Source organism: Thunnus maccoyii, chromosome 5 (assembly GCF_910596095.1).
Source record: "Thunnus maccoyii chromosome 5, fThuMac1.1, whole genome shotgun sequence".
NCBI lineage: Eukaryota > Metazoa > Chordata > Actinopteri > Scombriformes > Scombridae > Thunnus > Thunnus maccoyii.
In genome coordinates, this window is record NC_056537.1 from 30,742,159 (window position 1) to 30,758,479 (window position 16,321).

At 41.6% G+C, this 16,321-nt stretch overlaps 2 protein-coding genes across 6 annotated transcripts in view; both read right to left on the bottom strand.

Moving 5' to 3' along the window:
* The window catches only part of necab2 (N-terminal EF-hand calcium binding protein 2), a 136,232-nt gene extending 131,339 nt beyond the window's left edge, over window positions 1–4,893 (bottom strand). Inside the window, exon 1 of the mRNA XM_042410914.1 lies at window positions 4,545–4,893. Within this exon, the coding sequence (XP_042266848.1) occupies window positions 4,545–4,871 (327 nt within the window). The 5' untranslated portion in view covers window positions 4,872–4,893. The remainder of the gene's footprint in view (window positions 1–4,544) is intronic.
* A 1,009-nt stretch (window positions 4,894–5,902) lies between these two features.
* Window positions 5,903–16,321, bottom strand: part of hydin (HYDIN axonemal central pair apparatus protein) — a 72,482-nt gene continuing 62,063 nt past the window's right edge. For all 5 annotated transcript variants that reach the window (XM_042410906.1, XM_042410907.1, XM_042410905.1 and 2 more), the window contains 19 exons: window positions 15,682–15,882; window positions 15,461–15,587; window positions 15,131–15,296; window positions 14,556–14,703; window positions 14,252–14,459; window positions 13,917–14,138; window positions 12,211–12,380; window positions 11,883–12,081; window positions 11,576–11,728; window positions 11,299–11,469; window positions 10,883–10,992; window positions 10,337–10,559; window positions 9,077–9,286; window positions 8,683–8,846; window positions 8,252–8,402; window positions 7,935–8,165; window positions 7,614–7,838; window positions 6,700–6,981; window positions 5,903–6,417 (listed from right to left, as the gene is read on the bottom strand). In XM_042410906.1, coding sequence (XP_042266840.1) covers window positions 6,214–6,417; window positions 6,700–6,981; window positions 7,614–7,838; window positions 7,935–8,165; window positions 8,252–8,402; window positions 8,683–8,846; window positions 9,077–9,286; window positions 10,337–10,559; window positions 10,883–10,992; window positions 11,299–11,469; window positions 11,576–11,728; window positions 11,883–12,081; window positions 12,211–12,380; window positions 13,917–14,138; window positions 14,252–14,459; window positions 14,556–14,703; window positions 15,131–15,296; window positions 15,461–15,587; window positions 15,682–15,882 — 3,565 coding nt within the window. In that variant the 3' untranslated portion in view covers window positions 5,903–6,213. The remainder of the gene's footprint in view (window positions 6,418–6,699; window positions 6,982–7,613; window positions 7,839–7,934; window positions 8,166–8,251; window positions 8,403–8,682; window positions 8,847–9,076; window positions 9,287–10,336; window positions 10,560–10,882; window positions 10,993–11,298; window positions 11,470–11,575; window positions 11,729–11,882; window positions 12,082–12,210; window positions 12,381–13,916; window positions 14,139–14,251; window positions 14,460–14,555; window positions 14,704–15,130; window positions 15,297–15,460; window positions 15,588–15,681; window positions 15,883–16,321) is intronic.

Consider the following 16,321-nt stretch of genomic DNA (forward strand, 5'->3'; position numbering starts at 1 on the left):
TATTTTGAATGGTTTATTAAAAGTGAGTAGTCAACTGCATCAAAAGGTCCATACAAGCAACACTGAGATGTTGCTTGCATCTGCTGGCAGTAAAAGGTTGTCTGCCTCTCTCAGAAGTGCAGTTTCTGTGCTGTGAAGAGAGTCGATGTAGTTCATCTGTGTATGTGTTGGCTGATAATGAAATTACAGTACAGAAATGCCAAAGATATGTACAGGAAGTTTAAGGTGGTTTATAAACAGTGACACCATTGCATAGTTTTCCCACCAGAGAATCTTGGAGAAGATTTTTTAAAAATCGAATGCAAGGAAACCTTATCAAAAATATTTGTAATGTGTTTATGTAATCTTGTTATATTGGCCCACATATTGTTAACAGATATAGGTGAAAAATATCTCAAATGTAATTTGTAATCAGATTAGGAACCCTGCAACAGTTTTCTGTTGGACAGGAATGGTAACTTGAATACTGGTCTGTAATTGTTTAAGACATCAGGGTAGAGGTTTGGTTTTTTAAAGGACCAGTGCAATTATGGCATGGTGAAAATGTAACATCATGTCAACGACAACCTAAAGTCACTTACCATCCATTGACATCCACCCTAATTTTTAAACATTTTCATTTGGTGTAAAAGTTATAAGCACTGTTTTTATGTTTGGCACAGTATGTCATTTCTGCATGAAACTTTTCTCATTCTCACATTTTTCTAGAAGTATAAACTGTCACTTTTCTCTCAGAAAAAGACAGAAAACTGAACCTTAGAGTAAGAGTTATGGGGGATTTTACCATAAGAAATAAAAAGCCACTTCAGATGTTTTGGCAGGACAATTACAACTCAACAGACTGAAGATGATGCTATGAGATTTATAAATGGATATCCAGGGCTCAAGGGCAGGACATTTACATAGCCAAGTTTCAGCAGAAGTGACAGATGGTTCAACACACATAATGTGGTGTTTTTTAAGTAGAACCGATAGATTCTTTGCTGTAAAAACAGAACCCAGTGGGTGAATTATTAGAAATATAAATGTTCAGTGATCCATTCAATTTGTCAACTCTTGGTCTTAACCGGTGAGTCCACACAGAAACCCAATCAAACACACACACACTTAAAAACGTGTCTCCACTAGATAAGGGGCAGTGGTGTGTGATAAGACTTGTTAGGGAGCCACAGGACTGAAAAGTTAGAGTGACAGAAGATAAAATCTCATTATGTACACACACACACACGTACACACACACACACACACACACACACACACACACACACACATACACACAAACTCGCGGATCTACAGCTGATTGATGTTTACCTGCTGTGTGTATGTATGCACCACATTCTGTGCATGTATGTACACACACACACACGCACACACACAATTCTGGGAGCTAATTTATAGCTTCAGTGAAAGCGTTTCTCTCTATGGAATTGAAAGTGCCAGGTTTGGTACTTTCATCAGTGTTTCAGAGTGTTACATGCACTGTTCTTCCTGACAATGACTGTCAGAAAACAGCACAATGACAAGGTGGAAGACAGAGAGAAAGAAAAGGGTGAGAAGGATGTAACAGATGAAATGAACCGACAGGCTGACAGAAAGAAAGTGAGAGGGAGATGCATGGAGTTACACTGTGTGTGTATTGATCATTAATTTCATGTCTTAATCACATTAATCTTGAGCACCCAACATACAGCAAGCAGTGTACTTAGCCATATTTTGCTGATGACAATCACTTGGAAAATACCAGAGTACATATAGAAAGAGGATGAGTGTGTTTCTTTGGATGTTTCGACTCTTTTTCCCTGCTGATAAAACCTGCCACCAGAGGACTGTTGTAGCTTTGTGAAGGACGAAACTGACAATTTTCATAGAAACCTTCTTGCCTACAGGGGATAAGTGGTAAATACTAAAAATATTTTGGGTATCACTTTAACTTTGGCAGGATATTAAAGTCTGAAGACTTGAGAACAGAACTTGAGCAGATCTTACAACATTTCTCACCTAAAAATGCAACTGTCAGAAAAAAATGCCTCATGATTTTTCACTGACTTTTCTCATCAACTTTTAATTGTAACGTCACAAGAAAGAAGTATTTCACTGTTTAAACTTCCATTTTTTTCTGCTTGATGACTCTCATGTTTCATAAATCAAGGCAATGTAGATGGGCAACACTGACAACGATCACGACAAGTTGAAAATAATTAGGATGTAAAAAACTGAACTCAGAAACATATTATTTTGTCACGTATGTTTTTTTGTGCAACAAAACTACATCAACTCATCTAGAGATCCTTTATGGCTTGGCAAATTATAAATATGCATTCAAGGAAACGACTGCAGCCATCTGAGTGGGCCAAAGTGAAAATCATTAACTACTGAGATATGCAGCGTTTCAAACGACAAGCTGTTCTGCATTGTTCTGCTTTTCCGGCTTCATCCTGGGGCGCACTCAACTCCGCAGAAAACAGCCATCTCTGGAGCTGCTGGAGACAGACAAGCTTCAAGAGGAAGGGAAAGTGTTGCTGTGAGGAGGCGGTGTTTGTGTGTGTGTGTGTGTGTCAAGAGTTGTAACAGAAACGTAGAGTGAAAAGAAAACGAGAGATGGCAAAAGACAGAAACTGACAGGATTCAACAAAATTGAAATTGAAGATGAGAGACAGAGAGACGGAAGGTTTCTTGTTTTGCACCCGTCTCCTAACCTTATTAAGAATGGATGTTTTCTTGGCCTCGTGGAGGAGAAAAGAGAAGAGAGGAGAGGAGGAAGGCGAGAAAGATGTGGAGAAGGATGAAGAGAGGTGAAGACGAGAAGGCAGGGGGAGGACAAAGGATGAAAGGAGTTACAAGAGCAGAGGGAGAGGTGCAGCGTGGGTTACGATGAAGGAGAAAACAAGAACAGCAAAAGGATGAGAAACAAGCAAGCAGAGATGGTCTAATGAGAAGAATGCTGCCTGCAGGCGCACACGCGCACACACACACACACACACACACACAGAGCAATCACTCAAATCCCTTTGGAATGAACTTCTTCGCCATGATAATAATGCTGGGGTCAATAATATTGGAAAATGGCAAGAACGATTAACATTTCAAAGTTCAAGCGTTCAGGAAAGTGGGGTGGAGAGAAAATACCACAATGAGTTCACTGCTTATGTCAGAAGATGGGGCTTATACTGTTTATCGACCAATCAGTGTGAGTATTGCAGCTAAATGTCGATGAGAGACGGAAAAAGCAGGAAACAATCCTGGGGAAAACATGAGAAACTTCAATATGAAATCAAAGTTAATGCAGTTAAGTTTTTCAATTAATACTTTCAAAAACAAATTTTAGTGTAAATTCAAATGAAGCCTCTGTGACTGGAAAGGTAAAAGTACGTTTAAAAAAAAAACAGTTTCTGATTATAGTCTTAACTATGTGAGATATGGTGTAATGAAAACAGAGCAGCTGTACTGCATCTGCGTGAGCGGAGAGACTCTTTTTCAAGGAGGGAGGCTCAGCAGCAAACTAGGCTATACACCCCCATCAACCCCCCTACACACACACACACACACACACACACACACACACACACACACACACACACACACACACACACACACACACACACGCAATTAGTTTACTAGGGTACCGGGATATATTGGCCCTCTGGTCTTGATCATAATTAGTTTTCCATGGACCCCTTCTCTATCAGTTTATTTGTGTCATGGTCCGGGTCTGCAGTATATAAACTACTTTTCTCTTTTGTTTTTTACCCCATTAAACCATTAAAGCGACATAAGCTTGTCTCCAGGGAAAAGATTTTAGTGGAGTGAACCCAATAACCCATAGTATTGATGAGTTGACCTAAATCGACAAGGCGCCGCGTAATTGCCATTTCCAATACAGGAAGGCTGCGTCTTTTTTTTTTTTTTTTTTTTACAGGTTTGTCCGCTGGCCTCTGCATTAAATCATATAATCGGTCGGGATAAGAGAGTTTCCCCTCTGACTGTGCCTTTATCACGGGGATCAATAAAAATATGCGAGTAAGACGTTTTCATAAACTAAGTGATCATATCGCCTAAAACATGCAAGTAGACTATTTACTGACTTACTGAGGCTGCTTTTCACTTTCTTTGGACTGACAGTAAAACCATCAGTAAAAGTAAAAATATACAGCACTGACCTGAATTTCTTAATGATATTGCATTGATACTGTATGTAAGTAAACTTATAAAGCCAAGCTTAAGGGGCAAGAAGCGAAAAAAACGAACTGAATTTTTGGACGGGGCAACAAGGAGTAAGATGGACATCTAGAGACTGTCCAGTCACCAGGAGCTCACAGGTTTGGTCCCACGTGCCTTAACAAAGTGTCAGTTATTGAGGGAAAGCTCCTGTCTGCTCTGTTAAGCTCGACCTACAAGCCTCAACAGTAAACTGTAAGATCGTCTCTGTGCGTAAGTGCGCACTGCACCGGTCCGTACGCACTGCTCACTGGATGTCTTCATCCCGCGCACCCACCCACCCAACCTGTCAGGGTGGTGACCACTGCCCGGTGTCTCTCTATACTCACATCCAGAATAACGGAGATGCCTCTCCGCGGCTCCGGGGCGAAGAACTGCTCTTGAGCCACGGCCACCTCCTCCTTGCTGGAGGCGTACTCCCGGCTGGAGATGTTCTTGTTGTCGCTCATTTTGGTGACGATCCAGCGGACGAGCCCGTCGATTCCACCGGGCTGGGCGCCGCTGTTTCCGGACTGTGCTGCCGTCGCGGACTCGCTGTCCTGACCGGCTACGGGTTTCGGCTGCTCGCGGCTTTCTTGGGCTCGAAGTTTGGCTTGTTCTTTGTTAAGCAGTTTGTGGACTCCGTCCCTACAGTAGCGCGCTGCCTGCTCACACATCCTTTTGCTGCGGAGCGCTCATGCTGCGCTCTATGGGGGAGAGAGAGAAGCCCCCACCCCCCACCCCCACTCTTACATCACAGCCCCCACCCCAAAACACACCCACCCATCCTACATGCCCCCAAAATCATCTACAAACAAAAAAAACATACCTTATGGGCAGTGATATTTCTATTGTTGGGAGAGATATTAGTGACTTTCTTGCACTTGCTGGCATTTATAACTATCTCACATTGTTCATCACATTAGAATGACCTAATATTTCTATGAGGTTAGATGTATAGCCTAAACTTTAGGTGAATGTACTGTATATCTTTTTAAAATATGAAAAAAACAAGATTTTTCCTAATCTTAGGTCTTGTTGTGTCTCTAGCTGATGCAGAAGAGCAGCCAGGTAACATCCATTTATGTTGTGATAAGACAATGTGCAATTAACTTGAAAGTAAGCATCGCTGCTCTGAGTTTGTCATCTGAGAGCAAATTGAAGGGTGTAAGACAGGATAGTACTACTTTCTCTCTCTCTCTCTCTCTTTTGACCAAAACCAATGCTATATTTCCTTTATTTAGATATTTAGATTCTATTTAGATTCACAGCAGGAGGTGCTGGCCACTAGTCTTGCATGACTTGCTGTGTCCCTCTGGGAGGAGGAGTGTCAGGTGAGGATCAGTGGATTTTTTTCTCCTATAATAAAGAGAGTTTTTCTTGAGCTGTCAGTCCAGCTCCTCATTATACGTTTGTGTGTGTGTGTGTGATGAACATCTAACCTTTGGTAATGAGTGTCTCCCCCAGCTCTGCCCTTTCAGCTGAGCAGCTACTCTTGCCTGCAACGTGCCGCGTGTCTAACAGCACATAGGGTGGTTTTGGACAAATTAACTCCTAGTTGACACTTCAACACGCAGCTTATTAGTATGACCAAAGGGCAGGGAGTCAGGTAAATCATGTATCCTCTGTCATCACTGTACCACTAGAAGTAGGAGTCATGGTGAAATCACTTTGACATGATTGCCCCCATGTGGAAAAGAGTGTGCAATGACAGTCCTGGACAGGTTTTTTTTTCTCTCCAGAATTTATTCAGTGAATTATTAAAATATTTAGGAACACATTGGTGAAAACAAATTATTTAAACCATATAAATATCCATAGGCAATTCCAGCTTGTATTTTTGGCATTAACATTGGAGCTCAGTTACCAGATAAAGGATTTTTCACATGCAACCGAAGCATCATAAAAAAAAGAATAACAACAATGAAGGCTTGAGTCTAAATGGGTGCTTATGCTTATGCTGGCATCTGTATATTCTTTTGTGTGTTTCTGCATACCCATGTGTACATATCTCTAAGATTATTCAGGGTAGTAACCCTTCAGGTAATAAACCCAAGAGCAGGGCTTTCTGTGGGCCTCTGAGCGCTGGCTGGAGACAGTCAGCTTGCCAAACCAGGGCCCTGGAAAGCCTCCAGTAGGGGCCTCAAAGGACACCAGGATGTTGAAGGTCTTTTTGGAGAGGATGCTGTCCACTCCTTTGACAGTGAAAGAAGGGTTGTCCACCTAGGAGCAGGGTAAACAAGGCTTAGGTTAGGACAATCACAGATCAAATAAACTTAATTTAACTACCACTCTCTAACTGTTCCAAGCTAAATTTAAAGCAGTAAGTCATAGAAATGCTTTCCTTGGATTTTGAAATGTCTAATACATTTCGTCTCTGCATAGTTGTTGTACTGGAATTCTCTCTCATTCTCAGTTACCCTTATGTCCCTTCAAAATATTATATCTTTTGTTCCCCTCTTTGATCTAGTTATTTCCCTGGGCCTCAGGTCATTGACTCTTTACCTGAAAAGAGAAAGCGGTGGTCTGCAGGAATATGTTCTTGAAGGGGATAGTGACGTTGCGACCGGCCCTGATGCTGAACGGGCCCTGAGCTTTGGGAGGGAGGCAGATCCCGTGTAATGGAAAGATGTATTCACCGCCAATGCCTGAGGAAAGGCTGAGCTGGCCTCTCACCTCCCCCAGCTGATGAGGCTCGAAACAAACCTCCACGCTGACCTGTGACCCCGCCTGGAAACCTGGCGAAGCACCAACACTCTTGTCCACTATGAAGTCCGGGCAATCGACCTGCAGGAAAGAGATAACACAAAGGGGAACAAGTGGCAGCAAATAAATCACTGTGATTACTTTTTGTATGAAAAAAGCAAGCATCAGCATAGGTGTGCACATTACCATGTTACAAGACTGAAGGATGAATAAAATAGAAGCACAGTCTTTTTTTATTTTGACAAGTAACATACAGTTAGAACTACATAAAGAATAGATAATTCAATGAATGTATTTTTTACCACTTTGTGATGAAGGTTGCAGTGCCCATGTAAATGTCTTGCAATGGCAAATGGATCATTGTAAAAACATAACTGCAAAGTGGATGCAAGTCTATTCAAATAACATACAAAAACAAATTTCAAATAATCACTAAATAAATCCCTCGAATCCATTTTGATGTTGACAAAATAAATGATATGGCCTGATACAGTATGATACTGGTAGTATGGTATTTTTCCTATAATCTTTTGGACATTTTCCACTTTCTCAAATACCACACGGTGCCCATATCCATCAGTGGGGGAAAAACAGTAGAAAAAGAAAGGAAAGAAAGGCAAGCGCTAACAGAACATACAGTATCACAAGAACACCATGGTTTTATGATACTTTAATTTCTAAGTCATGCCTGGACATGCCTGACATCTTCTTACCTTGCAAGAGTACTCGGTTTTGAAGCGGGAGTAGTTGGTGAACCTAACAGGAACGGCGTGGCTGCTGCCCAGAGAAGTGTTGAAGTGGATGGTTTTCTCCGGTGGCGGGGGCAGAGCTCTGAGAAGCAGATCGTAGTGGAAGTAGCCCAGCTCATTACTACACAGAGTCAGCCGGGCTGTAGACTCGCCTGTGCGAAGTGGTTGGTACTCGAAGCTCACAGCACCCTAAAGAGAGGACACAGCCACACGGTGTGTCAATTAAAGTTTGTTTGAGGCCAGGTTTTTTTATTCACTGTGGGACAAGATGTACTTAGTATCCACCTTGGACTGTCCTGGCACAATGTGCTGAGGTGGGGCGCTGATGTCAGGGCATTTACACTCAGTGGTGAGGCAGGTCGCTATGGTCAGAGGGTTCTCCACATGCACAGTGGCTGAGGCCCTCTGGCGGACGGCAGTCACCAGCTCTATGGTGGACAGGGCTCTTGGAGATGTGGCCTTGAAGTTGACGAGGTAGAACAAGTACTCACCGGACACCTCATTATGAAATGTCACCTAAGGAAAAGGGTTGAAGGGTGATGTGAGGGAAAGGCTCAGAAATATATTCTGATCTGGGTACAAAAGTGTGTGTGTGATCAAACCTTGGTGCTGTAGTGCCCGTCTCTGTATGTAAAAAAAGACAACTTGTAGTCTCTTTTGGCCAGAGCAGGGACATCAATGTAGTCTAGACCCTTGAGGGACACAGTAGCATCTGCCTTGTCAGGCTTCAGGATCTCTTTCATCACATGGAACCTGGGCACACCGAAACGCTCATGACTCATTTTAAAATACCGGTATATATATTTTTGAGGAGTACTAAGTGTATACGTGAAGTGCTGCAAAATGCAGTGTACTTCAAAAATACATGAATACAAGTTTATACTGGGAATAGCTGGTAGTGTATATGTCACAGAGAGAATTATATTAGGATTAGATTTATCAAATATGGTTTAAGATATTAGTGAGTTTAAGGTTAGGACGATGGAGAGTTTGAGTGTGCATTCATGGGTACAGTTGTGTGTCTGTGTGTTACCGCTGTTGTTTAGAGAGCCAGTTGTGCACAGGCAGCATCTCTGTGTGGTGAGTCTTGGCAGGCAGCTCGTGCACAATGGTGTCCTCTGCCTTGGGAGTCTCAGCAGTTCCCTGCAGGGAGTACAGCATGCCTGTCCCATCAGGGAAGGAGAAAAAGACTGATCCCTGAGGAAAGAAGGACAGACACAGCAAGTGAATGTCTGGGATTAAATTAACAGAATAAGAGAATCTCACATCTACTTTATCATTTTAGCGTACAGTATTTCACAATTCATATGATTTCTTCCATGGCTTATTTGTCTTTGTTTTGTTCTCTGTAATCTTTTTTTAAACATCACATGTGCACTAAAGAGGCTACAATAACAGATTGCTTTTAAATGTTAGTGCTCCTCTACCAGGTGTTTTTTTCCATCAGTAGTCATGGTCAGTGGTCGGTAGGTGATCTGATATGTCTTGTTTTGGAGGGGTTCAAGGATCATGGAGGGCACAACTCTCCACTGCTCGCCCTCAACGACAGGTCGGATGCTGCACCGCTGGTTTGTGGGGTTGAAGACTGGCAGAGTCTGGGTGTGAGAGCCACGTACTGGGCAAACAAAACTCACCACCTGGAGATGGAAAGAAAACACAAGAGGGAAGAATTATGCAATAGGTATTATGGAGAGTGTCACATTATACTGTAAGAATGTAAGCACTGGGTAAAAAACCTAGGACATACTGATGTTCCAAGTTTACGTTTGCAATGTTATTCGCTACATCTTGTAGTACTATGCCTTAGTAATAAACATTTGTTTATTTTAGTTTATTACTTTTTAGTAATAAACTAAAATTGGAATTGGTGCCATCTCAGAGAAATCTCACCTTTAGCTACAGAAGAGTATCACAACTTTTTTAAAGCTTCCGTGGATAATCAGCTCATTTAAACTGACTTTTTTTTCCTAATTTTCTCTAATGTTTAAATCTGTCAACATCCTCTGCTTGTTCCAGAGGAGCCACATCTATGTCTTGCATTATCTGACATGGGCCTTTAACCATCCCTACTGTACAATGTGAGCCTACACTGGTGATAAGGCAGCTTTTTTTTACTGCATGCCCATTGAAGAAGCCTGGAAGACAATCTCCAAAATACAAATTTGCACAGTTTTCTACTATTAAAACCTTTTAGTTGCATTGCTGTGAAATATGGTTGGTTAATGGAGACCGTTTGTGAGACAGCACACTTGTATGAGAAACCTTGTTATGAAAGCAATTGCTGCTAAGATACAGGCCATAACAATAATGTGATACTTTATTGATCCCCTAAATGGAAATTCTCAGTTCACTCCCCCTGACAGGAGATTATAGTTCAAGGCTGGATAAAGTGGAACATCCCTGATTCTGGTAGTGTCTATTTTCAGATTTATGTTAGTGGAGATAAGAAATTAAACCCAGATCTTTTGTTTGAAGAATAGGCTCTGCCATACCTGCCGTCTTTTCTTTTGTATCAATAATGATAATAATGCTATATTTCCTATGGAAATATGTAAGTCACCTTGTTTTGATTTGTAGCTGTAGTAAAATTTATTTCTGTAGTCAATTCAATGTAAAAAGTATGACCAACAGTCCTTAAAATCTAACACTGTGTATCTGTAACAAAAATGAAGGTGCATCAATCAAACCTCTTTGCTAGTGGAGGCTGTGATGCAGGAGCCTGTCACAGTAAGAGTAACGGGTGAGGAGGAGCTGTCGACACAGCAGGACAAGTTTTCATATCTCATGTCATTACTCAGTTCCACGGGGGCAAAAGTCACTTCAAAAGGAACCTCCATGCCTGGACAGATATAGCCTTTAGCTGGTGCGATGGACAACTCCGGAGGAAAATTCTCTGTTTTCCAGTGGAACCTGGTTGCAAGGTGGACAGATAAATAAAAAGCAAAGAACAGGTCATAAATCCAACCAAAAAGAGAGAATTCTGAACATAATATTACATATGACTGCAATAAAACTAGTGAATACTGCAAAGAAAACAGACAAACAAAAAAATAAATATTTTATCATAAAGCAAAGTTAAAGAAAGCAAGGCAATAAACAAATTATATTACTATCATGAGCCACATTATAAAATTGACTCAACACAGTCTGGTTTGATTAGTGTGTGTGTGTGTGTGGAGATGCATGTCTATACAGATAACCAGAGAAATCTGCTGTATAATATCTAACCTTACCTGGCACCAATGTCTCCGGTGTTCATCATGACAATCCTCTTCCTGGCCTGGCAGCGCTGGACTACAGCTCCAAAGGCCAGGTGATCTTGATCCAGCTGAACCTCCACACCCTGTTAGTTAAAAGTGGAACTAGTGATTAACATGAATTTATATAGTAAACAGAACAAACCTTCAACTTGCTTGACCCTATAAAAAGTTATAATACCGATCAACTGTGTATCATTCATTTCAAAGTATTCTGGACAAATAACGACATTTCTGGACATCTGCCACATTTGTATGCAAAGATGATGATTCTGAAAATAGTTACAAACAGCAGGTACACTGGTAAACGTCAGAAAAGGATTTAGCGCTTATCAGAGCCAGAAAATACATGGATAATTTGCCTTGTAAAATGACTTCACTTCACAGCCCACCTGACAGCAGCCTTGGATGGTCAGCAGGGGGTGTAAAAGGCCTGCACACTCTGCCTGCAGCTCAGCCTTGAAGAGAGATATGTGCTGACGGGGTGAGAACTTGATGTCGACGTTACATGAACCGCCACCAGCTTTCAGGTTCAGCTCACCTGCTGGACTGAATGACAGGTCCTGGAGATGCAGCAGAGGAGAGGAGAGGAGAATATAAACATATTATATTTAACAGTATGTAACTGGTATGTGGACCACTGTTTATCATTGTGTATGCATTCCCTACCCCAGGGTCCAGTGGTGTGTTTGTGTTCAGTTGCAGGGTGAAAGAAAGGTCTACAGGGCTGCGGTTGACCAGAACCACCTGTTTTTTCACTTTCTGACCCAACAACAGAGATCCCAGTTTAACCCTCCGCTGCCTGGGATCCTCTACTTCCAGCTAGGACAGAATGACACATATATAGATTTTAATAAGGTCATATAGGGAAATAGATCAGGTCATCTACCTCAAGCAGGATAGTTTTAGTATCAGTCTCAGATCCAAAAACTTGAATATTAATGTTAACTCCAGTACGCATGCTCTTCTCTCTCACCTTCATCTCAATGCCTTGCCCCAGTATGTCCACATGTTTTGTAACACAGCTGTTTAAGATGAAGGTCAGCTTTTCATGGTAACGGCATGGCTCACGGGGATAGAAGGTGACTGGTACCTCCATCGCAGCACCAGGGGACAAAATATCTGGTTGGAAGTCCATCTCCAGGTAAGAGCTGTTCCTGAACTGGCACTGGACACTGAGTAAGTGGAACACAGATGTTTTCATTTCAGGTCTGTGTTTTACTCTGTCATTCTGAATGGAATAAAAACATTTATCTCCCACTGACACAAGGAGGAAAACAGACAGATACTGTACACATGACTACCTGATGTCCCTTTGGCCTTTGTTGCTGATTACCAGAGTCTTGGAGGCTGGCACCATGCCAGGACAGTACAGGAAGCACTTGCCAAAGTTGTACTTGGTGAAGGAGAATTCAAGGCTGGGTGCCACAGACCTACCTTTGATAGCAAAGGTAAATGTTGGCCCATGCTTTACCTGATAAGAAGAAACAGGAATGAGGTAGACAAAAGAGAAAGTTTAAACACAGATGTAGCTCAGGATCTGTTTGGTCTCAAAGCATTCGTTTAACACCACATTAAACAATTCCAAGAAAAGAACATGAAAGAATATCTGAACTGTCAGGTGTTACACTTGATAATCTTTCCTTCCTTGCATGAATAGTCGTTAAGTTGTCTTTATTTCATGATTCAGTTGGTGTAACTGGTTTCCTCCTAACTCAATAATAAGACATTCTGTTTCCCTCTGTGGTTTTAGATCTGCTGATTTTTTTTTTTCAGGGATTCCACAAGGATCAGTTCTTGGACCTTTGCTTTTTAATTTGTAAATGCTCCCGTTAGCCAACATTATAAAGAAACAGCATAGTCTATCATTCATATGTGGATGACACACTATCAATAATAGTAATTAATGGATATCAAGAAATCTTTTACTCCTGAATAAAGATGAGATACTTGTAGTACAACAGCCTAGTACAAGCTTCTGAGGCACTATTTGTCAAACCTACTAGTAGTGGATCTTAACTAAGAAAATCAAAAAAATATATTAAAAGTTTGGGGAGTTATATCTCAAGCTGACTCTGAGAAGCTGGTTCAAGCATTCATTTCAACCAGAGTAGATAATGCTCTCTTTGCTGGATTACACAAATAAAAAATAGAGCACATCCAATAACTGCACCCTTCTCCTGTGGTATTGATGGCTTCTGGGGATTTTTGGGTTCCCCTTCGTATTTTATGTAATATATTCTCATGTCACTTTATGCTATGTGCATGTTAATGTAAAGCAAATGGCGTTTACCTGTAATGAAATAAATAAAGTGCCTTACCTTGCCTTGCCTTTTAAGGTTTAAAAAAAATAGTAAAAGGCTAGTATGATAATAATGTTAAAATTTAAGTATTCGTGTCTAGGACCAATGTTCAGAAAATACTGTACAAGTAAATTTAATTTGCAGCTCTGTCAGACAAATGAGATGTTTTCGCTACACTTAACACAACATGGAAAGAACAGCATGAATTAAGGGAAAATCTTTATCAGTACTTATAAATTATTCATGGCTGTTTGACAACTCAAGCACAACCTTATTTTACTTGTCAGTACACTTTGATAAGCTTTAATTCTGGACTAACCTAGCATGTAGATCTTCGAAAGCATGTGTTCTATTCCTGCTACTTCTGTAAAAACCTTCATAAAACATAATCAAGGTAAATGGGCTGTACTTGTATAGCGCCTTTCTAGTCTTCAGACCACTCAAAGCGCTTTTTACACTACAAGCCACATTCACATTCATATGCTGAATGGGTCCAGGGGCTACCATGCAAGGTCCCATCAGAGGAAACTAACCATTCACACACTGATGGCACAGCCAGGAGCAATTTGGGGTTCAGTATCTTGCCCAAGGACACTTCGACATGCGGACTGGAGGAGCCGGTAATAGAAACCGCCAATCTTCCAATTGGTGGACCACCCACTCTACCTTCTGAGCCACAGCCGCCCACAAGGTGGTCAGTATCTCACCTTGATACTCAGTTTGACGTCCTGGAGGTTGCAAATGTTCCGGGGACAAAAGAAGAGCGACGATTGCAGCTGTTTCCCAACCTCAATAGTAGCATTTTGTGGTTTTGCCTCTAAATGTTGCAGCAGCTCACTGGGACCTGCTAGGTCAAAGTTCACCTCCAGGTTGAATCTCGCCAGGCTGGATACCAGGATGTTAAAGGTGACTTGCTCTGAAATGCCCACCTACAAATAGTGTATACACAGACACACACATGAAGATGCCTTAACACTCATTTCTTTAGTGCTTTTCAGTGTTAAGACTTAACACTTAAAGAATCATGTGAGCCTGTGCCGACCTTTCCGAAATCCAAAGTATCCAGGAGGTCAGGGCTGATCTCTCTGAGGCCTCCATCTGGACTTTCAACTTGAACAGAAGTGCTCATGATGAAACATTCAGCCTTAACAGTGAGTGCCAGTGGCTCTGACTTCCTCTTTACCCTCAGAACCAATCTGAAGCTCACGTAGCCCTCCCAGCAAGGTGTGAAGGACACTGATAATGACAACCTGCACCAAAGAGTTCATTTTTAAACCTCAAAATTTATACATGGCGTTTCTTACTGAAAGTATTTAAATTTTAGTGGATGATATAGTTTCATTGACCTGTCTTTGGATGCCACTGTGCCAGTCATGGGCTGCAAAACAAGGCTGGACTGCTGGTCTTCACAGAGAAGAGATGACTGCAGAACAGAGAAGTGGAAGGGCTCCTCTTCTGCATTCACCAGATCCACTGTCTGCTCCACTTTACGACCTGTGCATACACACACACACACACATAATGTTTGTACTGCATTCAGGAGACGGACCTCCAATGGGGTTGAAAAGCCATTTGTTTCTCACTGGCATTAATGGCGTAATGCTGGTAGGATGTGTTTGGTAAGTTGTTTTTTTTTGGTGTGTGAGTGTCGACACTAAATGGTAGCAGAATGTAAAGGCAACCATGGATCAGTTCTTATACTGAAAATCAGTGTTAAGACTTTTACAAGTTAGCTCTGACCACAATCTTTCCCTAACCCTAATCAAATGTTTTTAGTCGCTTAAACCATACTTTAATCATGCCAAAGCATATGTGGATACAGTTGAAAAAAAACCACATAAAAATTAAATTTAAATTTTGATGAATGAAGTGAATGAGCTAAATTTACAGACGTATCTGTGTGTGTGTGTGTGTTATATACCAACAAGCAGTTCTCCCAAATCAAGGTGAGGTTTGTCAAGATAGACAAGTGGTTCTCTACCGGTGCCCACACACAGGAAGGGAACAGACAGTGACAGAGACTCAATCGTGAAGCTCCAGAATGACTCCACCACATCCAGCTGCTCAGCCACATATTCAAAATGCACCTGCACACAAACAAACAGGCCAACCAGGGGGTTAAAAATGGTGCAGGTTAATGACTTTAAAACAAGAGGAAAAATGCAATATATGAGGATGCTGATGAAGAAATCACTTAAAGGAAAAAATGAAAGGAAGAAGGCTACTTCATTGTGTGTGTTTTCATCCTTACTTCCACCTTCTTCCCAGGCAGAATGGTGCCACATGGGGCGAGGCAGTGGAACGGGCTGCCACCTGTGTCTTCACACTTCCACTTGTATGAGTAGGGTTTACTGGTTGGGTTCACCACACTAAAACATCTGTGAACAGAGAACACACACGTGTGCACATCCTGTTTTTAATCCAAGTGTTACACTAATGGAATTAAAAAGCTCCCATCTCTCTCTCTCTTACCTTTTTGTCGGTGCAGAGAGGCCCAAAACGTTGAACTCTATGACCCTGGTGTTAGGGTCCAAAGGATCCCTGAACTCAGGATTGCGGCGGTTCCCACTAATGTAGTCTGAGTCCTGGAGGTCAAAGTGGCAGTGGGGCAGCAGGCTGTGGCCACACAACGAGATACAGGGAGCCTGATCCCCATCCTGCAAGTTAGGGACACTGAAACAAACATAAACACAGACAGACAGGAACAACAACTAAGTCTTCATATCATTTTACTTGTAAACACATCACTTCTTTACAGTCATCCTATCTTTTGTGACAGTTCCATCTTTAAGGGGGGGTGTATGAAAGAGTGAAATGTAACCACAAAAAGATGTCATTTACTATGATACTCTGGGCTTGTTTTTTATGACTCTGGAGGCAAGTGCCAAAGCCAGGGTAGCCTCAGGGCTCAAGGTGGGGTGCAGCATAGTACAATTTTACAATTTAGAAAAGCAGTCAGGCTAGGCTCTAGTCATGAGTAAATAAATCAGCGCCTCTCATCCCCTTTAAACACATCTTTTCAGTATAACTCTGTCACAGAATATTCACCTTTTCACTGATATTTTACTTGTTTTTTCATAAATTAAATAGCATGAACAAAGAATCAAGTGCA